This window comes from Equus asinus, chromosome 22 (assembly GCF_041296235.1).
Source record: "Equus asinus isolate D_3611 breed Donkey chromosome 22, EquAss-T2T_v2, whole genome shotgun sequence".
Lineage (NCBI taxonomy): Eukaryota > Metazoa > Chordata > Mammalia > Perissodactyla > Equidae > Equus > Equus asinus.
The window spans coordinates 42,332,668-42,356,739 of record NC_091811.1 but is presented as its reverse complement, the minus strand read 5'-3'; the positions used below and the strand labels follow the sequence as shown (position 1 = coordinate 42,356,739).

The 24,072-nt window shown below is 34.7% G+C and overlaps 1 protein-coding gene across 1 annotated transcript in view; it reads left to right on the top strand.

The window, feature by feature from the left end:
- The window catches only part of CPNE8 (copine 8), a 209,546-nt gene that overhangs the window by 34,481 nt on the left and 150,993 nt on the right, over positions 1-24,072 (top strand). Inside the window, exons 4-5 of the mRNA XM_014868145.3 lie at positions 13,758-13,861; positions 21,928-21,967. Coding sequence (XP_014723631.1) covers positions 13,758-13,861; positions 21,928-21,967 — 144 coding nt within the window. The remainder of the gene's footprint in view (positions 1-13,757; positions 13,862-21,927; positions 21,968-24,072) is intronic.

Sequence of the window (24,072 nt, the reverse complement as noted above, 5' to 3'; positions counted from 1 at the left end):
ATTCATATATAACTTTTTTGTGATGAGAACTTTTAAAATATGTTCAAATATACAATATAGTATTTTTAACTATAGTCACTATGCTGTACATTACATTCCTAGAACTTGCCTTTATCTTAGAACTGGAAGTTTTTATCCTTTGATCACCCATTTCTCCCACTTCCCACCCCAGGCAACCACCAATCTGTTCTGTTTCTATGAGTAGTTTTCTTAGATTCCACATATGTCAGATCATAGAGTATTTGTCTTTCTCTGACTGACTTATTTCGCTAGCATAATGCCCTCAAGATTCATTCATGTTGTAAATGGCCTAATTTTCTTCTTTTTTATGGCTGTATTTCTATGTTTTTCATATATACCTTTTAATTCAAATGAAACACACCCAAACAAAGGATACAAATCATACAGCACAATGAATTTGTTAGATGTGAACACATCCGTGTAACCACCATCCAGATCAAGAAATAGAACATTACTAGCATCCGGGAATTCTGATTGTGCCCTTTCCTCCCAAATTAAACTGCCATCCTGACTTCTAGTGCTATAGAGTAACTTTGCCTATTTTTAAGCCTTATATAAATAGAATCATGTGTATATATTTATTTGTGTCTAGTTTCTTACACTCAAAATTATGCTTGTGGGATCCATCCATGCATATGGCAACAGTTCATATTTGTTGCTATCTGGTTTTCTATTTTATGAATATACCCCAATTTATTTATCCATTCTACTCTGGATGGACTTTTGGGTTGTTTCCACTTGTTGAATGTTATGATTAACTGATTAGAACATTCTTGTACATGTCTTTTAGATCTTATAATTATATATTATTGTTGTCTGTACATGTGGCAGTAAAATTTCTGAGCCACAGGGTATGCATATTTTAATCTTTAGTAGATACTGCCAAATTATTTTCCAGAATTTTCCTTCTCCTCGCAGTCCATTCTTGCCAGTTCTTTGTGTTGTCAGTCTTTTTAATATTTCCATTCTGGTTAGTGTAAAGATTTCTTGTTTGCATTTTAACTTCCTGGTGAGTAGTGTAGCTGAGCAGCCTTTGGTAGGTCTCATGGCCATTGGGCTATCCTCTTATGAAGTGTTATGTTCAGATGTCCCACCTATTTTTTTTTTATAGACTTTCAGGAGTTATTTATATCTTCAGGACAGGAGTTTTGTTGTTTACATGTCTTGCAAATATCTTCTTCCCTTTTGTAGCATGGCTTTTTAAAAATATTTTATTTTTCCTCTTTTTTTCTCCCCAAAGCTCCCTGGTACATAGTTGTATATTTTTAATTGTGGGTCCTTCTAGTTTTGGCATGTGGTACGCCGCCTCAGCATGGCTTGATGAGTGGTGCCATCTCCGTGCCCAGGATCCAAACCAGCGAAACCCTCGGCTGTCGAAGCATAGCATGCTAACTTAACCATTCAGCCATGGGGCCGGCCCCATGTAGCATGGTTTTTTATTCTCTGAACCATATATTTTGGTGAATAGAAGTTCTTAATTTTAATTTAGGTCAACATAGCAATTTATTCCTTTATGATCTGTGCTTTTGTTCTGTTTAAGGAATCTTTGTCATCTGAAGGCCATGATGATGTTCCCAAAATTATGTTCTAGAAGTTTTATTGTTTTAACTTTCTTATTTAGACCCGTAATTCCCCTGGGATTGATTTTTTTAATATGGCTTAAGGGGAAGTTTGCTTTGATTCCATATGGTATCTAATTGACCCAGGAGCATTTATTGAAGAGATTTTCTTTCTCTTCTGTGCAATCCTATCACCTTGGCCATAGAATGACTGTAGATGTGAGCGCTGCCTTCAGGCTTCTATTGTGTCCTATTACTCTGTCTTAATAACTTGTTGTGAGCATTTTGTAGCTTTTTCTTTTTCTTCAAGATTTTCTAGGCTTGACTAGGGAGTCAGCATTTTTTTCCCCTAAAGGACCAGATGTAAATAGGGGTTAGGGGTAAGTATTTTAGGCTTGGCAGTCCCTATGGTCTCTATTGTAGTGTGAAGGCAGCCATAGACAATACACGAATGGTTGATTATGGCTATGCCCCACTGAACCTTAATTAATAAAACAGGAGGCAGGCCAGATTTGGCTCATGGGCCGTAGTTTTCTGAACCCTGTTCTAAGATATTCTTAGCTTTTTACATCTCCATAGAAATTTTAGAATTTGTCTATTTACACACACACATTATGAGGTTTGAGATTACATTGAAGTCGTAGATCAATTTGAGAGAATGGAAATGTAAAATAGCATGCCTTATAATCCATGATATGGATACTTATTTATTTATGTTTTCTTTAGTTTCTCTGAATAATATTTTATAATTTTATGGAAAGGATCTTATACAACTTTTACTGTATTTACCCCTAGTGATTTCATATTTTTTGATGCTAATGTAACTCATTTCTCATTTCTATTTATTATTATAGTATATAAAATATCTGTTTATTTTTTGGATAATAACTCTGAAGTGACCTTGCTCAATTTATTTACTAATAATAGTTTGTGGATTTAAAAATTTTTCTTCATAAACTATAGTGATTCGCACATGTTTTAATTTTATCTTTCTAATCATGATATTTATTGTGAAGACAAGTACATCTTATAGAGTGTTGAATAAAAGTGTTGATAGGAGGCATCCTTGTCTTGTTCCTGATCCTAGGGGTAAAATTTTCATGTATTTGCATCTATGAGATATTATATGATTTTTCTTTATTTTGTTAATGTAGTGAATTACATGCTTGATTTTCAGTATTAAAACAAATATATTTCTGGAGTAATCCAACTGATTCTTGATATATTATCTTTTAAATATATTGCTTGCTATGCTTTGCTGATATTTATTAGAATTTTGCATTATGTTGTGAGTGATATTGACCTATAAATTTTCTTCCTTGGCATAAACTTGTCAGATTTTGTTGTAGGGATAGGGCAGACCCCATTAAATGTGTTTGAAAGTATTTCCTCTTTTTCTGTTCTCTGAAAGAATAGGTGAAAAATTGATCTTATGTCTTAGTTAAGTGTTTGGGAGATTTTGCTGCTAAAGCATTCTGAGCCTGGCTGTTTCTTTGTAGGATGTTTTAATTTCAGATTCAATTTCTTTCTTACATATATGTCTACTCTGGATTTTAATTTCCTCTTCTGTCAATTTTGTATCCTCTATTTTTCAAGGAATTTCACCCAAATTCTCAAATTTATTGGTGTAAAGTTGCTTATAATATACTCAAGTTATGTGAAATTTAATTAAAGTAGGATCTGTAATGATGCCCCGCTTTTTACTTTCTGATATTGATTACTTGTATTTTTTCTTTTTTTCCCCCCATGATCCATCTTGATAGAAATTTGTCAGGTTTACTAGTCTTTTCAAAGAATCAACTTTTGCCTCTTTTGGTTATCTCTATTTAGTTTTTAAAAATGTAATTGTTACTGCAATTATCTATATTTTTGCCTACTTTTTAAAAAATTTAATTTGCTGTTCTGTTTCTAAGTTCTTGAGATAGATAACATTTATTGTGTTATTTTTCTTTTCTAATTATGCATTTTAGCCTATAAATTTCCCTTTAAAGAAGCTTTGACTATAACCAGCAAGTTTTGATATGTTATACTTTCATTAGCTTTCAGATTAAAAGTGTTTTTTTTATAATTTTGAAAGTATCTCGCCCTTACAGAAAAGTTGCAAATATAGTATAATTTTTTTCTTTTGAACTATTTGAGAATAAGTTGCCAACATGATGCTTCATAGCACTTACATAAAGGACATCCTACATAACCATAATATAATAATCAGAATCAGGGAATTAACACTGACATATTCCTACCGTCTAATCCTAAGACCCCATTCAAGTTTCAGCAGTTGATCCAATAGTATCCTTTAGCAAATGGATCCCATTCAGTTACCTATTGCATTTAGCCGTCTTTTTGTTTTTTTGGTTTTTTTTTGGTCTCTTTTTATCTTGAATAGTTTCTCAGTCTTTTCTTAACTTGATGACCTTGACACTTTTGATGATGGAATGCCAGCTTTGTTGTTAGTGCTGTCCAGTTGAGTCCAACTCCTACTGACCCTGTGTACAGCAGTGCGGAACCCTGCTTGGTGTTTTTGCGCCATCCTCTCATCTTCTGGTGCCATTGGTTAATGAGTATTTGGAGAGATACTTTGACAATATATAAATATCTCCTTCCTCATTAAACTTTTAATGTATTCATTTATTTTATAAATGTAGACTCATGGTTTCCTCTTTTAATTCGATGGATTTTCATATGTTACTAGCATTTATTTTGGAGCTCAAATTGCCCCATATTTGCCCAATGGGAACACCTTCAAACTGGTTTCTGTGTCCTTTAAAAGTTCCCTATCATTCTTTTAACAGTTCCTCACTTTAGGGCTTTATTCTTTCTCTAGTAATGTTTTTTGCCCTAAATTCTGTTGCATGATATTTGAATAAACTAGCTTTCTTTTGTTTAATATTTGTATAGTTTATCTTTCTCATGAATTTACTTTCAACTTTTCTGTGTTTTTATATGTAAAGTGTGTCTCTTTAAGTAGTAGATAATTTGGCTTAAAAACAAATCTGCGTTTATAATCTCTGTCTGTCATTTGAAATATTTAGATCATTTACAATCAATGTCACTACCAATACGTTTAGGTTTAAATTTACTGTTTTACTGTTTGATTTTATTTTACTCACATATTTTAAATTCTTTATGTCTCCTTTTTTTCCTTCTTTGGATTTGACTGAATATATTTATTTTCCCCAATATCAGCTTGTTAATTTTACTTTCTTTTATTATTCTTTTGTTAGTTACTGTAAAGATTTCAGCATATAGCCTTGATATTTTAGAATCTGATGTAAATTAGTTTTGTTACAACTTCACGGAAAATACTGATCCTTAAAACATTTTAACTCATTATCTCCACTCCCGTCTTTGGTGCCATTTTTATGAATGTTAATTTTGTATATAATGTAATCACACAAGACATTTTATTATTTTATATCATCAGTAGTCTTTTATATTTTTCATATATTTCCTATCAGGTGCTGTTTGTTTTTTCATGCATTTGTATGTTTCCTTCAAGGATCATTTTTATTCTTTATGAAGAAATCCCTTTAAAATTTCTGTTCACGCAGTCTTGCACTTAGACTGTCAATGAATTGTCTCAGTTGTTTTTAGAGGGCAAAGTCTTTTATTTTGCATTTATATTTCTGTTTTGTTTATTGTAAAAAATAGAGAAAACAATATAAAAAATGAAAAACAAAGTGAATTATTATAAGGCAAACGTCCTTGTAACCATTAGCAAGGTCAAGAAATAGAACCTTGACAGCCACCCTAAGAATTCCTTCCATGTGCCCTCCGAATCAGAGCACTTCCTGTTTTCAAAGAGTAATGATGTGTGTGTGTGTATATTTATGGTTTAATCATCCATGTGTGCATCTCTTGACATTATAGTTTAGTCTTGCACATTGAAAAAAAGACTTGCATGTATTTTGTGTCTGTTTTAATCTACAGCTTTCCCTTCATCCTTTTGTTTTTCTTACAACTTATCTCTTAGAGAGTCTGGACCATCTGACTTATAGTTTCACAGTTGGGGGCTTATTGACTATATGCTTATGATGCAGTTCACTGTTTTTTTTCTGTTGTTTGTCTTTCTTCAATTTGACAGATTGAATCAGAAGGTTGATTAGACACAGGTTCAACTCCTTCAGTAAATCTATTGATCGTGGTGTGAACTTTCATTAGGAGGCAAATGATGTCCTGTTTTCACTCTTTTTTGGTGTTAGTAATCATTGATGCTTAGCGCCTAGATTATTGGGAATTTTCACTTATTAGTTGGAATAATATTATCCTATATCAACATTATGAGATCATATTGCCATTGCATGGTTTATTTTCTCTCTTTTAACCTTAATTTAGTCTTAGTTCTATAAGTAGTTCTCACCACTGTTCCATTGTTGATTGTTAACAATCTATGTGTTTTAAATATGAAGAATATAAAATCTTTTGATCACATTTTCTTTCTTTGAGTATATTAAATATGTTATTTCATTTTCTTCTGTCATAAAGCATTTCTATCAAAAAGTCTGATGAAAATCTAATTTTATTTTTCTTTAGGTCATTTGCTAAAGAGTTGTTATTTTTAATATTTGTTTATTCTTTGCTTTGATTTTCTTCATGGACTTCTGTTATCGTGTGTTATATCCTCTTTGCCTGTATTCAATATTTGCTACCTTCTCTTAGCTCTTTTCATCCTCTTTGATTCTTAAAAACAAAAATCTTTCTTTCCAATTACTAATAAGATGTTATTTATTGCGCTCATTTACTCTTATGTCTTTACTAGTTTCTTTCATTTCTAAAATGTTGTTTTATTTTACCTCTATTTCTTCCTTGATTTCTATCACCTCCTTTCTCAGTGTTTCTAATTCTGATTTATGCTGTTCTTTCATGTCTTCTACAATTTTATGTGTTTGGTCCTATATGAAATGCTGCATTACACTTCTGATTTGGTTTTTGAGTTTATCTTTTGGCATGCTTCCATTTCCTGTAGGAAATGTTCTTCTTTTTTCTTTTTCTTTTTTGGTGAGGAAGATTGGCCCTGAGCTTACATCAGTTGCCAATCTTCCTTTTTTAATTTTTTTCCTCCCAAGAGGCCCAGAACATAGTTGTAAACCCTAGTTGTAAGTCATCCTAGTTCCTACATGTGGGATGCTGCCACAGCATGGCCTGATGAGTAGCGTGCAGGTCTGCACCCAGGGCCTGAACCTGCGAACCTCTGCCACTGAAGCAGAGTGCGTGAACTCAACCACTCAGCCATGCGGCCAGCCCCAGAAATGTTCTTTGTTTTAATAGTAACTTTGTATGTAATTGTACCTTGATGCCATTAGTTTTCCTGAAATTTAAAAAGAATCTGGGTTCAGATAGCTTTTCCAGCTTCACGAAGCTCTTACTTCTGTTCAGTTACAGTCTTCAAAATTATGGCTAATTGTTGCCGAGACTTCCTAGCGTTGCCTCTCTCTCCATTTTTATCTAGACTTTCTCTTTTCTTTGTTAGTGTTTGTTCCAAGCAAAAACTATGTTCACATTAATTAACTTTCCTTCTCCCCAGCATTGGGCCCTTCACCTCTTGGCTGCCCTTACATCTCTACAGTACTATCAAACAATAAATTTTTGCATTTTATCTACTTGTTTGGTTCTCAGCAGGAGTGTTGGTTGTCACAAGTGACTCCATTCGAGCTGGAGACAGAAGTCTTCATGCCTGATAATAATTGCTAAATATTTTACAGGAAAAATTAGCAATAACTTGAGGTTTTAGATGACTTTATATTTCTCCAGAGTGGGTTCAGTTTTGCTTATAGGGAGACAGGAAGGCTAGGAAAAATTCACCTTAATTCAGTCAAAGATTTGACTGAATTTAAGCTGAGCTCCATTCCTCCTGAGGATTGATTTTCTGATTCATCTTTACTCCTTGGTGTAGCCCTCTGGGGTTCCAACTCCAAACTTTTGTACCCTTATTTTTTAATCCCTCTTTTTTAAAAAAGAAATTTAAACTTATCGACAAGTGGAAAGAAATATAGAATGAACATGCGTATAACCTTTTGTGGATTTTTAAAAACTTTATCGTCTACCTTAGCTTGATGAGACTGTGGAAGTCTTTGCTCAGCTTGGTTTCCCTTTATCAAATACAGGACCCTATAGGGCTCCTCTTTTCTCTAGGTTTTTGGTTCCACAACTTATAACTTTTTGTTAGCGCTCTGGTGCCTCCAAAAAGATTATTTTAATATTTTGTTTGACTTTTCTAGTTATTCTCAGAGGAAGGGTTGGTCTGGAACAACCTAATTTGCCATTGGCAGAACTAAAAGTTTGTTCTGACCACTTTGAATTAAAATAATTCTCAGACGGCTTTGCACTGTTTCTATTTTTCTGCAAAATTCTCAATAAAAAATTAAAGTGAATAAAACTCACAAATTAAGCAGTGGGAATTTAAGAATTTGTGCCTAAAGGTCTATCTTATACAATAATTCCAGGAAGGAGAGAAAGAGTTGTAAAATCTTAAGAAAGACAGTAATAGAATTTAGTAATTCTAAAACAAAAATCTAGGAATTATTGATTTGGAAGATTTTAAAGATAATTGATCAAAAGCTAGTTTTGAGTATATGAAATTCATTATTTCCTACTTTTTAATAAATGTAAGTCAATAAGATTTATTGTGCATTTGTGTGTAGAACTACTTTTAAATATTCAAAAACTAGAGTTGGTGTGAATATTTTTCAAGTTTATTTTCAATTCAATTTAGATAATCATCTAAATAAAATAATCTAATTTAAAATAATTGAGTTGATTAAAATAATAATGTGTCCAATTCATTTAAAAAATATTTTGTCTCGCATAAATGAAAATCGAGCTGATACGTGATAAAATTAACAAATATTCCCCAGTGAAGACCTCCTGGATAAATTGAGTCTAGTTTTTTTCTCTTCAACTGGTAAAACATGTCCCTAATCACAGAATTAATAGCAAGTAATGATATAGTAAAAGCAGTTCCTTAAAATATTGTTACTTTTTAAAGTATGATTTACTGTAAAATATTTTAACTAAGGTTGTAAAATACTATAATCTAATTTTAAAAATTGATGGAGTTTAGTCCTTTCTATATTTTATGTGTGACAATTATAGAGATGTGCTGAAGGTGTCCTCTTTTGGATGGCTAATGATTTAGGTTCATTCTTAAAAATAGAAGATCCTATAGCGAATGAAAGTCCCTTATGTGGAATATTCTGTCTTAACCAAGAATATTAGAAGGAAGTCATTTTACTTCTCTTTCTGTGTGTATATGAACATGTATATCTATATCTAAAGCTACATCTCATTAATCTATAATGATGTAAGACCTAGATAAAGCCTTCAGACTTTTTAATTTGTCTTCTTATAGGTAAGTGAATTTCAGATCATTGATCTGTAAAAAAAAATGTCTTGGATATTAAGTTACATGCTGGCACTGTATCTCTTTTCCTCAAAGGAAAAGATCCAAGGATTCTCTGTTAATCTCAATGTTTAAGTCCTAAAAGGGAGTGTATAAGAATGTAAATCTTCACTTTTGGTGTTGTGTGTGTGCATGTATGCGCCGTTATGCTTGGTATCCTTTAAGTAGGTTGGATATGTATAGTCCTAAACTGAGATTTTTTAAATTGAATTTATCTTAATATTCTGTCTGTACTACTCAGTTCATATAGTCTTTGTGTCCAATCTCTGGAGACTGTCCGTTGTATATCACTGCTACTAAGATTTATTTCTAATATAATAACTGAAATAAAGATGTGCACTAGTCCAGATGACCTTTTCCCTCCATCGCTTTCACTTCAGTTGACAAATGAATATGAGACTGAGTGGTTGTTCTGAGCCTTCACAATACATTAAACCTTTCTGAACATTTTTCTCAAAGCAGAGTTCATCTGCTTGGTGCCATAAATAGATGAATGTTCTTTCCAGTACTACTCTTCTGAAGCAGTTTAACAATTAGTTGATTTAGAAATCAGGAGTATTTCAATTCTATCATTTTCTGCAAGATTTGTTCCTAAATTGGAAAAGTAGGTATGTATCCGATTAGCTCAAGCATAAGACAAAGGAAAACTTTCAAAGACTTGATTGTGAATTGTTTTTTATTTTTTGCTTAAAGTTTTACAAGAAACAATTTTTTTATGTTCTAACGAAATTAACAGTTTACATGCTTTTTTCAAATGACTGAGAACTTTCACATTTGGTGAATAAAATAACATTTTTCTATATTTTTCTAATTATGTGATGATGAAACTTAATACCGTATAAATATGTGGAAGTGCTTGACTGTCCACATATTTGGATATGTTCATTGTGCCAGGGATTATTGTAATCAGGTTTATAGGTGCTCCTGACAATCCAGTATTGTTGATATTCAGAAAAAGAATTTTTAGGATACAAGTTACAATTTTTTCAAGTGTAACTGTTTTTGAGTGTATACCATCAAAAAATATTATTAATAATTTTTTTTCTCAAAATTTTAATCTTCTCTGATCTGCTAGAATTATTCAACTGTGCATTTTCCAAGGAATTAGAAATTTTTTATTTAGTACTATAAGGCATTAGCTAAGACTTAAATTTCATTTCATGTCAAAAAGATTAATCACTTGGTTGATAGCTAATATATTCCAGCCTCTGGGAAAGAATGAACATATTTCCCATGAGATGAACTAGTTGTAATGTGTCTGTGGATTTCTTATAATTGCCAGTTTCACTTTTGATAATAGAATGAATTAAAAAACAGAAAAACTGCTGAAAAGTTTTCTTTCTGATTTTAAAAGTAAAACATACTGCTGGAAATTAGGAAAACTTAGAAATACACAATGAAAAAAAACAGTTAGAAGATAATTGCTACGTTCTGGTATAATTTCTTCTATTTTTATCTGTATATCTATAAACTTATATTTTAATCAAAATTGTTATTATATTGTACGTTATCCTTGATTTTTTTTTCTGAACAATATATTGCAGATCTCCTTTAGTTAACCATTTGTTCAATTTTGTACAGGTGTAAATCAAACAGATCTGTATGCCTGTACCTTCATGGAGCTTATTGTCTAGTGAGAAAAATATGAAACAAACAAATCGAAGTATAATTCCAGAATATAAGTTTTATGAAAGAAGAAAACCAGTTGCTGTGAAGGAGAATAATTTTAGGGGTGGGGGACCAACTTTAGATTGGGTGTTTAGACCCAGAATGCTAACGTGTAAGCATAAGGCTTCAGCATGCAAGAATGCGGTCAAGAGTATTCCAGGAAGAAGAAATAGCAGGTGCAAAAGTCATAAGATGGGAAGGGTTTGGTGTGTAAAGCGTTCTAAAAGAGGACCAGCTGCTTGGGGCAAAGAGAAAGAGGGGTTACTGACCCATGATGAGATTCAGGAGGTAGACAGGGGCCAATTCCTAAGATCTTTTATTCAAAGTACTATGGGAAGCCATTAAAGACTTTCAGGTGGTGAAATTTCATGACCATGTTTACATTTTTCAAAAGATCACTCTGGATGTTATATGCAGGATGAATTTAGAGGGGGAACAAGAGTAGGTAGAGATGTGAGTTAGGAGGCTCTTGAGGTAGTCCACGAGAAATATGAAAACCTGGCATAAAGCTGATGACAGGAGATATGGAGAGAAGATGACAGCTGTGATGTGTGTTGGAGTTGGAATTGACAGTTTATGAGATAGCAAGGGATAGGATTGGTGGGTTAAAAAGAAGGAGTTGAAAAAGATGACTCCCATTTTTGTCCTAAGGAATCAAGTGGATGGTGGTATCATTTATTGACAAGGGAAAGAGTTGGGGATTGGGGTGGTGGTTGTGGTGTAAAATAAATAGTTAAAGTTTAGACGATAATTCTGAGGGGCCTGTAAGACAACCACATGTGTAAGTCAAGAAGACAGTTGTATGCATGAGTCTGTACTCAGGCAGATCTGGGCTGCTGACATACATTTGGAAGTTATCATCATGTAGGTGGGATTTAAAGCCAAAGGAACAGATAACCTAATAGAATAGTGAAGATAGACAGATGAAGACGGCCTCGAACTGTGCTCTGACGATGAGAGATTGCCTGTCTGAGAATCTCAGAAGAAGAGAAAAACAGGGGAGTGTGGCATCAAAAAGCCAGAGAAGATTGGTTCAGAAGGAAGGAGTGGATAGCTGTGTCAAATGCTGCTGAGCAGTCTGATGTGATAAGGGCCAAATAGTGACGATTGGATTTAGCAATGTGAATCACTGGTGATATCACCAAAAGCAATATCAGGGCTACGTGTCGGAAGGCCTATTGTAATACATGGTCATGATTTATAAATGATTAGCTAAAATTTTAATAGCTACATATTAATCTTCACTTGAGATAGCGGAGTCTACTCAGCCACCCATAATGCTGAAAAGCCAGTGTTCCCAAAGAAACAGGCTTGTAGATATTTTAATCATAGGCGCTGATGAATTGCTGGCTTGCAGCTCAATGGACCTTTCCCTGGGGAATTTCATTCTGTCTTCTTCCCTCTTAGTGTGAGTTTGGGTAAAATCCGCAAGAGGGGTTTGTGTGCTGGGGAATATGGGAACTGGCTGAGTTTCTCTTTGAGAGTGTTGCGTCTTTGCTAGTTTGGTGCTCTTTGCTCTGGTCTGGAAACCATTTTGCTTCCAGGCAGTAGAAAGGCTGGGTGGGTCCAGGTTCTCTCTGGTTCAGACTTGTACTCTTGACCTCTGCACTACTCTTTTAGCATGTGCGGGCACTGCCAGCCTGTAGTTATTTGGTACGTACTCTTATTCTCATTCCCTTAAAATTAAAAACCATAAATAGGCTCACTCTTGAATCTTGCCAGGGTCTAACAGGTTCTATGCTGAAACAGAGGAGAGTCCTAGAAACAATGTAGATTTTATAGCCAAAAGGACCTAGGTTGGAACCCTCTCCCTCAATTTTCTCATCTATACAGTGGGACTAATAATACCCACTTTGCAGAGTCATGGTAAAGATTTAAAGTAATGTGTGGAAAGTGCTTGGAACAAAAGAAAGTACTCCATAAGTGGTGGCTGTAGTTATTATTATTGTTTGAAGTAAATACTCAATATTTTTGAAATGTTCACTTAGTTACCTGGGTTATGGTTTGTCTATATGATGGTGGTCCCTGATATAAGACAGTGTCCACTGCATAAACCTCTGCAAACTAGTTCTTTTTTGAATAATTAGTTGGCCGTAGCCTGAGTAGATCCTTTGTCTACAGTATTTTGTACCATAGTTTTGTTATCAGAATTTATGTAAACTCATGACCTTCACCTTTTAGTGGATTAGCACAGTTCTTTTATTCCTATTAAAAAGATAGTTTTTCCTTGAACTTTTAATAAAAAGTTGGTTCTCTGATAAGACAGCATGCATAATGCTGGTCAGAAGTAAAGGTTATAATCCCCTCATTAGAATTCCAGGACAGTGGAGGAGAAGAATGTAAGCCAAATACAAAAAAAGAGATGGAAAGTGTGTATTTCTGCTGTGTCTTTGGAAGCAGTGCCTGATGGCCTTCCTTCTCATTGAAAGGAAGAAGGACTAGCTGTGGACTTTTGTTTCTTGGTTTTCACTTCCCCGAAGATGGAGAAACTTATTTTTTCTAAGCCAAAGTGCAATACACTAGCTTAAAAACGTGCAAAAATCGTAGGTCCCATTTTGGCTATCTAGATACTGTAAGAATTAAAACAAAACCAAATGATTGAATTGTGTAATAGATTGTAAGAAAATCCTCCCCAGTGCATGGCTAATAAACTGTTTCACGTAGAGGACTGCTTGGTTGTGAATACCTTGACCCCTCCAATTGTAAGAATATGTGTTGATCTAGTTATACACTAGGTTAGGAAATATATTTGTGATAAATTTAAATTTAATGTAGAAATAGCTTCTTTTGATTAGAAAGAATTTTGGCTTTCAAGTAGGGAGAAGAGGGCCGGAAGTGTTATGGCTTGTTATATGAATTTCCAGATGCTACTTTTATAGTAAATTTGAATGAACTCAGCCCTCATTTTCTGAATTCCTGAGTGAATAAGAGGGATGATTTGATCTCTAAAAATTTTTCTGAAGATCTTTATTTTATCAGGTCATTTGGATATTTATTGCTTACGTTTTCCAGGAAGTGTGTTAAGGCTAAGTACCCTATTGTAATAAGTATGGTAATAAGTAACCAGTGCAAGGCCTGATTTTAACCTCTCTCTCTCTCTTTCTCAACAGTTTGGAAGGACTGAAGTAATTGATAATACTTTAAATCCTGACTTTGTAAGAAAATTTATTCTGGACTACTTTTTTGAAGAAAGAGAGAATCTTCGTTTTGACTTGTAAGTTCTGTTAAAAGTTGCATTTTTAAAAAACTGATTTTTAAAGACAATTTTCATAACATAAGGCTGGGTCCTATGATTGCACTGAATACTAGATTATGTTGGCAGGAAACCAGATTAATTCTGTTTAGAGTGTGGCCTGAGCACTGTCCCTCACTGCTTTGCCTTTTAGGTTTTTGGCTATATGCTTACTGAAAAATAAGTGAATTATTTAACCAAGTAGAAATGCTGGGTGGTATATATGGACATTCTTTCAAACCATCTTATGCCTCAATGGGTTTCTTAGAAGTTCTGCATATACTCGAAGGTGATCTCATTTACTCTCCTGGTTGATGTCTTTCAGATCTTTAAGTTTCTCTTCAGCTGTTTCTTTGTATAGTACGCTCTGCCTAACTATGACTTCCTGATATCCCTTCACAGCCTCGTATTTCCAAGATCCAGGATGCTAGAACCAGAATTTTTAAATATTTTTAATATTCTTGTTATTTTGATGCTGAATCAGGCATATTAAAATATTACTAAGTTCAATTCCCTGTCCACAGAGAATCCTGCTTATAAGATATTAACTATTGAGTTTCTGTTTCACAGAGGAAAACTGTGGTGATTGTTGAAGTATCTGGATATTGGTAAAAGGAAATCTATTGAGAGGGAAAGTATCACATATAGTATGTGCTTAATATATCAAAATAATTAAACAGAGTTTATGAACATCACAAATATTTAAAAAGATCAATGACTTATTATCAATAGCTGAAAACAATAAAGTGTACCATACTGTCACAACTTATAAATATTTTTTGATAACAAAAGCTATCAATATCATATTTGAAAAAATCATACTTTGCCTCCTAATGTAAAAAGAAAATTCTCTACTGTTAAGAGTCTTTCTCATTTTCCTCTAAAATGTGTGCAGTAAAATAATCTGCAGTATTTCTGTTTTAAAAAGGAAAATCTTATACTAGGCCCTTTACTTCAAGAGTCGTAGGAGTCCTAAGTATTCATTATATTTATAAACAAAATTGATTATGCCCCATTTAGCTTTTATTTCCTTGAAAGCCTTTTCTAAATAATAAAAATGAGGTTCATGAGAAAAAAACTTAAAGTGCAGTGTAATGATTTCCTGAGCATGTTTGCCATGGAAATTGCACATAGTGGTGTTATTTAAAAACAGACTTATAAATCATGTAGAATGTGGTTTCATTCTCGAGACCGTTGTTCAGGGCCTTCATAGCAACTGTTTTTAAGAATCTTCCTTCTCCCTCACCCCGGCATGGTACCCCCTTAATTTTTTCCCTCTAGTTTCAGATTTAATTTTATCCTAAAACCAGTCACCATTTCATGAGTCTTTGTTCTCTCTCTCTATTTCCCTTTCTCTCTCCCTTCCTTTCTCATTCATCTGTATTGTTTTCTCTCATTTAAAAGTAACAAATATTTAATTTAAACTTTAAATAATATAGGCACTTAAAATTGAAAGTTCCCTGTTATCCCAGTATGAAAAAACCCAAAAAACCACAACCAAAACTGTAAATGACTCCGTGTACATACTGTCATATTTTTTTTTAAAGGTGCTCATGTATACGGGAATCTCAATATTTTGAAAATCACAAATATTTTCCTGTTACTTGTATTTTTCAGATATCTTTCTATGCCACTGAATATATATATATATAGAGAGAAATTATATATATATACATATATATATATCTCATTCATTTTAATGGTTGCATAGTTCTCCTTTGTTGAAAAAAACTAAATTTATTTAGCCAAGCATTTACTGATGGACAATTTGCCTGATTCTCTTTTTACTGTTACATGTAATCCTTCAGGCAGTATCCTTGTATGTAAATTTATTGTAATTTGCTGTTTTGCATTTTCAGAGTATAAATTATTCAGAGTCAGATTTTGGGATGTAAGGATATGGACGAGACTACTCACTCCTTGGTTCTAATCTTTGAGACCAATTTAGAGATCCTCTAGGCCTTGTTAGTTCTCTGAACTCCTTATCTATGTTTTAGCTCTTATTTTTAGAACCACTCTCTGTTTTGTTTTGGTCACTGTCTGCCAGCAGGCCCCTGTCACCGTCATGAGCAGCTGCTGCCTCTTGACTGTACTCACCCACTTTCCCACACTGTTGTCTCATTTTGGCCCTCCTTGGACTGGTTTCTTAAGTCCACGTCTGTTCATCTTTCTTCACTTGATATTCATAACTATGGCTATTATAGAATTGCGCAGGTAGAATGAAAAGAAAAGAAATGGTGCCCTCAAAAGGATGATAGCAATCAAATGTTAGTCAGTAGACCAGTGAGCAAAAATTAAGAGCTGAGCTAGTCATTCTGGAGAGCAGAGGAAGGTAAAGAATTATTTACTTGTACAGAGGGGCTAGTGAGCATGTGCTCATCTCTACTGAAGACGAGGCCATGGAAGCTAATGGATTTTAAGGAGAGACCAGTTCAAGAAATGTAACTCCACTAAACTCACTGCTGGTTAGTCATTTAAATATTATGTCTTGTTTACCAAATAGCATTTAAGAATCACTTTGATGAACTAATGAGTCCAGATGAGAATATGTTAGGCTAGGGAGGCGCCTGCTGCTTACCATGTTTGTCAAGCTTCCTAGGTAGGCTTAGGACCAACGAGGGAAGACTTAAACGTAGGAAGGAAATTAGGGCGTTGGTAGAGCTTAACGCACTTCTCAAGTGTTTGATGATAAATCAGTAATATTGTCTAACTTCACTGTTGGTGTTTCAGGGAATTAAAAAAAGAAAACAAGACTTCAATACACTGTTGATGGAAATATGGAAGGAAGGAATGATTAGATGGTTTAATATGTTTGTTAATAATGTCTTCATTATTTATAAAGTAAATGAAATAATTAGAGAAGCTCATGAAGTTTGAGGATGAGTATGTAAGTTTTGTAAAGCACAGACAAAAAGAGGTGATTTGTGATAGTAATATTATTACTGTTATTCACAGAGTGTAATAGAATCATTCAGGGTGTGTACCCATATTTAACCTCAGAAACCAAATTTCTGAGGTGGAGCCATCCCATTTTTATAAATGAGAAAACCAAGGCCCAAAAAGTTTAACTAACGTGTTCCAGGGATCTGTGCTTTCCAATAGAATTAAATTTTGCCTGAAATAGTTTATAATTAAATAGTACAAAACCTGAATTTCTAAAATATTATGAAGATTAAAAATAATATCTCAACTAGGGTATTTTTGTTTTTGCCTTGATTATCTAATACTGATGAAAGTATATGTTTGAGGTATTCTACTGCACAATGAATGTAATAATGTAATGAAATATATTCAATCTAAGTAAGCAAATCTAGGAAATTACTGTTCAATTGGAATGGGAGCATGTTGTATTATTTTTTCTCAGCGTGGCAAGAAAAATAAAGGAACACAACTTAGTGTAGGGAAATTGACATATTTTAACTCCTTCAGCTTTCTCTTTTTTTCTAAGAATTATGGTAATTCTGACAGAAATTGTGTAATGTTCAAAATGTGAAAGCACATTGCAAAATTGAATTAAATATATATCATTTGACTTTGTAAATGTATTTGGTTAATTTCAGAAATTTGATTCATATAACATTGTTTCAATTTTATATGATCTCTGAAAAATTCCAACAATTAGGGCCGGAGAAAGGAACATCTAGAGAAGATTATCAAGAAAAGCAACAAGTATGTTCTCTTAGTGTAGTATTTTTGATACATTTTTAATTAATTCCTTTTGATTTCCCATCTATTAGAATATCACACATAATACTTTTAACCTATGAAAGCAGAGAGCAGGCTCTCTTTCGTTTTTATTTTTTTATATTGTGATTTTTTTTCCCAGCGTATCTACCGAAATAAGTGTGGAAAACAGTGTCATTGTTCACTAGTTATGTGTGTCTATTATACCTCTGATTAGTTTTTGAAGTTTTTCTTAGCAATGTGTTATTCCTAGGAAAAAATGTTCATTATAGAAAATTTGGAAAATAAAAAAATGGATAAAGTAGGAATAAAATCACCTGTAATCCCAACCTGCATCATCCAGAGAACTACTGTAAACTCTCCAGCATGTTTACAGGAACATGTCCGCTTGAGGGAACAGCAGTGCTGAAGAAGACAGTAGTCTAAATTGGCCAACAGAAAGATGTAAATGGTTTTCAGAATTGTTTTGTATTCAGCTAATCTGTCCATTGATTTTACAAAAGTCTAAAAAGCAGTAAAAAAGAAACTTTGAAAGTGTCTGATCTAAACAATTGCGTATCATGGAAGGTTCAAGAAATGGCTTTCAGGAGCTTTTTTATTCAACTTTCAAAGTAGACGGAAAATTATAATGACAGGGAAAGAGTGAAAGAGAGATAGAAAGATAGAAAGAGTGAGAGAACGAGTAAATATGTATTCCTGGCACCACTGGTCCAAATTCCTGTGAGTTCTGATTAATTCACAGTAATTATTATTATAACTGTGATATGCCTGAGATATATTTTTAAGATTAGTTTATCAGTTGTTAGTCTTAAAATTCTCTTGCCTTTTTGATCTGATGTGTACTGTTCGTTCATCATGCTATGTATATATCACAGATAAAGTCATAAACTTTGGCATTTATTTACTTTATTATAATTATCACCCTAGTAATAGTATGGATACTTCATAAATCATTTTGTTATTACAGTTGAAAACTTTATTATTGGCAGAACAGCTGTACAAAAATGTCTTTGAGTAAGAAGTGTGGGTAGTCATATCATTACACAGTATGTGCTGAAGAATAAGAAAAATGAGATATAGCTGTTTTCACTCTTGGTTTTTTTTTAAGGTGTTCTTTTTGGTGAGGAAGATTGGCCCTGAGCTAACATCTGTTGCCAATCATCCTCTTTTTCTTTTTCTCCCCAAAGTCCCAGTACGTAGTTGTATACCCTAGTTGTAAGTCCTTCCAGCTCCTCTATGTGGGATGCCACCATAACCTGGCTTGATGAGCAGTGTGGAGGTCCGCAGCTGGGATCCGAACCAGTGAACCGTGGGCCACTGAAGCAGAGCATGCAAACTTAACCACTCGGCCATGGGTCTTGTTTTTCCGTTTAGACCAGAACACCAACAAGGGAGTTACAATTCTAGATTTGACTTAACCTAGCAAATTGTTTTCCTTCTTGATAAATCAAATGGTGATAATCATGAAATGTGTCATTTTATTACAATCTAACTTTCAAGGCTCTCAACACTTTGGTGGAAAGTAAGTTGTTTTATTTCTTCCAGTAACTGTCTCAACACTGTCAAGTCCAGTTTTCTCCATCGGTTAAGGGTTCCCTTAACAATCTCAAGATTTAATTTCATGGCTTTTCAGTTACTTTTGTTTATTAGAACTATCCCATTTTGTTAGTTGTTATGTACTCTTCACTAATCTCAAACTTAATCCAAAACTCTTACTTCCTCTCCCCTCAGTTGCAGCTGTTGTCTCAGCTCCTTGCAGGAGAGAAGGGAGGTGGAAGAACAGAAAGACAGGCGAGGAGAGATGTGGGTCTCCTACCTTCTGAATAATCTAGACCTTAGAGGGTACCAGCCTCAGGGGACACTTGTTAAACACCCTGCTTGTCTTCCTCACTGTGGAGGAGGGACTAAAAAGGACATTGTGCCTTGTTCCTCAGCTCTCAGAAGGCTCTTCCTAGGATGGCCTCCTGACAGTTCTCTTCCACTGGCAGCCCCAGGGTGGACCTGCGGGTAGGTTCTGTAGCTGACTGGGGAACCAGATGCTGTCCTCCACTTCTCATGAGCACCCCAGACTTTGGAACGCCCCATCACATGGCTTGGAGGAGTGGAAAGAACCTCCTCCTGTCCCCCAAGAGATAGGGAGTAGCCTGTCACTTTATGAGTAAGCTTTGTGGGGAAGGGTCTGACTCTGATGAGTTTGACTCATCGGCAGCTCTGAGCTGAGCATGAGGGAATACTTAGAATCTTTTGTTCTCACCTTTGGGCCTTAGTTGGAATTCCAGAAATACAGGAAAAATTTCAGGCAACATCCATTACCCTCCAATAGAAAACATAATCCTTGGGAACGACTCACATCGGTTACTGCCAATTCAACGTTAGTAAGTTCTACAGCAGGATGAAGTTGCTTACAAAGTTGCCCATAATAAATTAAGGTGTGGTGGGATGCGCCCTCCTTGGGGTAAGCTAGAGAGCTTCCTGCTTTGTTTCCTTAAGGAGGATATGACGCTCATAAACATAGACACACACACACGCACATTTTAACCGTTTAAGATGTAGTGTTTATGTTCTGACCTGTGAGGGTGAGGACCAAAGTAGTCTTGATATGTTGAGAAAAGTTAGAAGAAAGTTCCATTAAAAGAAAAGTCATGGTAATTTCAAATGCATTATAATCCAACATATTATCTACAGCCTTCAGAGGTATGCTGTAAATTACCTATTTTTGAGATAGTAGCATTAAAAAAACCTTTGTTAAAGACAATGAAAGAGGATTGCATTTGAAAATACTTAAGCTCTTTGTGATGAAAACACCAGTGTTATTTATCCTCAGTCCACACTAAACCCTTTATAGAAAACAGTTTCCAGGACTGATTCCTGGAAAGGAGCCAGCCTAGTTAGGTTTCACCTTTGATATTGCTACAGTTACGCATTTTCATTTTACACTTAAAAAAAGTTGTCTTGAATAAGAAGTATTTTTTTGTACTAACATCTGTAAGCCTTCAGTAGATGTTGGCAATTTGCTGATGTAAAATTCTGGGTTACTGCTGTTGTGAGTGATCAGAATTCCCTGATGTGGAGAGTACTTTGTATTTTTTCTCAGGCAGGTATTTGCGTCACCAATTTTTTTTTTTTTTTTTTTGAGGAACATTAGCCCTGAGCTAACATCCACTGCCAATCCTCCTCTCTCTCTCTCTCTCTTTCTTTTTTTTGCTGAGGAAGACTGGCCCTGAGCTAACATCCGTGCCCATCTTCCTCTACTTTATATGTGGGATGTCTACCACAGCATGGCTTGCTAAGCGGTGCCATGTCCACACCGGGGATCTGAACCAGTGAACCCCGGGCCACCGAAGTGGAATGTGTGCACTTAACCACTGCGCCACCAGGCTCGCCCCACGTCACCAATTTTAAAGCCAGTTTGTGGTGAACGTTCTTTGCTGGGGAGTAAGTGCACCTCTGTCCAGCATCAGTACACTCCAGCTGTTTCTGTCTATTGTTGATTGAGATGCTTTGTTTCTTTGTGAAAACATTCTTGTCATGTGAGAGGGGTGACTTTAATTAGCCTTAAAGGAAAAGGCAGTTAATTTCTAGTAGGAAGCTATGCACAAGGAATGTGAAAGGAATATGATTTGGGAGAAAGACTGGAGCCAGTACAAATATTTTCCTGTTCAAGAATCCAGCAAATTGAGGTTTATTTTGACTGTTAGCAATTTTTCCATTTCTACAAGTTCTTTAAAATGAGAGGCTAAAGTGATAGCGAGTGATGTTTTCCCAGGATCTCTCCAAGAAATCATTTATTCCCAGTACCAACAGGTCAAAAATAGGACATATGGTAGTCCTATGTAAATACATTTCTCTTTCTGTAAAATCTATAGTTTCCCCAAATCTTGTGATTGGGGAAAAATAATCGCATTACTTTTGCCAAATTTTGAAGTTAACAATAGCATTTAAGATACTAAGTAAGAATTAAAATGTACAGCAGTGACAGACTGTTACCAGCACTTGTTTGTTTTTTAATGGCATCCAGAGAAGAGGAATTTCAGTTTTTAGGGAATTTTGAAGAGTATTAGGATATTATTGAGCATAGAAAACAGAAGTTTTAAACTTGATCTGTTAGGCAGCAGAATCGATGACTGTGAAGATATTAGGACTTCTGTTTAGGTTGTAGAAATAAAAGGACCCAAGGATTGTGAATTCTAGTATTGGCATGTGGGCCACAGTTTATGAGAAACTTCTAAATTTGCCAAGTTTTTCTCCCCATTGGTTTAGTTTTGATTCACTTTTATATTATTTATGTTTTTTGGAAAATACTGATGTTTTTCTCTGGCTGTATTTTATGGAAATAATTTGAATTTTATATTTTAATCTTTTAGGTATGATGTTGATTCAAAGAGTCCCAACTTGTCCAAACATGTAAGTTCATATTTTTATGTTCTTTATGATGATGGCATAATATAAATTATGATATTATGATTTATAATTGAAATTTATGTTGATTTATTAATATTAAAGTTATATGTCCCTACCTTTACATGTAATAATTGTTATAGAAAATAAATAACATTTTTAAAGGACTCTCGAATAACATTTGGAGAAGCTTATTAAAAGAAAGATACCTTCAGGATGTGAAATGCATTAATTTTACTTATTTTTTATTTTTGTGTTTTTAAAGAAATAATGTCCGTGCCCTGGAATGTCCGAAGTTGGGTCAAGGCTAAGCAAGATGAAATAGTGAGCCTGTCGCTTTTAGGGAAGTTTCATTTCTGAGAGAACAGGAAGTGCTTGGGTAAAGACAGAGTGGTTTTCTGTTGAGCTGTCCCTGTAGCTCATGGGCTGAACAATATTTTCTAAGTACCTTCTCATGCCAGTCACCGAGCCAGTTTCTGAGGGTACAGTATGAGCAAGACAGACGTAGAGTCTGTCCTCAAGTCACCTAGTCTCTTTTATTTTTGGGTCCTGATCTTCCCATTCCTCTTTTCTTAAGAGCGCTACTCACCAGGCATCAACCCTTACCTGGGGAAGTTTCCAGATTCAGGAGCAGCAGGGGCGGCAGCGCTAGGCAGATAAAGAGGCGGAGGTGGGAAGAGAAGGAAGAGCTTGAGATCCCCTGTCTAAGCACAGAGTTCCATCAGTGTCTTTATTGACCTGTGGGATTGGGATTAGGCCAGACCTAGTAGGAAGGGCTGAATGGGGGTGAAAAGAACATTCTGAAAGGGGTTTAACTAGGTTCCAAGTGATCTCTGAGGATATGGATGTAGAATTGGCAGCTGTGCCAGGGTTGAGGCCGATAGGACTAATGTTTATGCCCAGAGACTCAGGAAGGTGAGATTTTTCACTTCTCCAATGTTGTAGCCTATTAACTAGAATGGATGGATATATATTTATCATATATATTTGATTTCCAGTGTAGTTTGGAGAGGGAGAATGTCATTATTCAGAGAAAAGAGGGAATATAAGGCATGATCTCAAGCTAAGAAACTGATTTGGGAAAACTGGAAGCCTGCTAATGGCAGTTAAAAATCATAATTTACTGCTTCTGTCCTTCATTAAAGGACGTATGGTATTTATTTTTGTTATGAAGCATAGAGAAGAATCACTGGAAGAAAAATTCAAAGAAAATCTGTCTGATTGATTTTTCTACAAATTGAAAAAAATTCTATAATAGGCTCATTCCTTCCCAGAAATAAAGTTCATTGTGGTTGCCATGTCCCCTTCCTTCTCCTCATGATAAGAATTACAGCATTGTGGCTGGACATTAACACTTATTTGCATAGCTTTATATTGGAAGTTTTCCACAGTTCATTGGAAGAATCAGAGGAGAAACCACATTTTCTAGTCAAAATTATTTAGATGCAAGGAAAGAAAATGCGTTCCCTTATCTCACATGTAGGTGCTTTGTTATGGGGATGTAGGAGCATCTCATAAACCTGACATGTGGCTTGCCCTTCTGGTAACTGCAGCTAGAAACAGGCACTTTGGGTTGGGACTGAGACAATTATTTTCTCCATTTTTTTCTTTCTCTCTGTGGCCATGTATTCTTTGCACTATGACTTTTCTCTGAGCTTCTGTTTCTCTCTGCAGACCAAATTTCTCTGTTTATTCATCATTATGCACATAGGAAAAATAACCCTGACTAGACATAGTCTTTCAAGCGCCCCCTCTCCCTGAATATAATTTCTGTGTTTCTCAGTTCAAACTGTCCTTCAGAGGGCATAATAACCGGACAATTAAGGACATTAAGGGGTTGTATATTTTGAAGGTGAGTGTGAAGGTGGTAACTTGTGGTTCTTACCAACGTAGTTGCCTTGAGTTCAGGGCAGAGAGTAATATTTGGGATAGGAAGGTACCTCAAACATGATTAACTATATCTTCCTTAATAATCAGTAATAACTATTATACGACATATGTCTTGTAGAAGTCATGAATATACATATCTTGTCAAATATTTTTCTTTTGTAGAATGGCTTTTTTTTTTTTCCATGGGAAAACTTCTGTCTTCCTCATGGTAAAAATTCTTA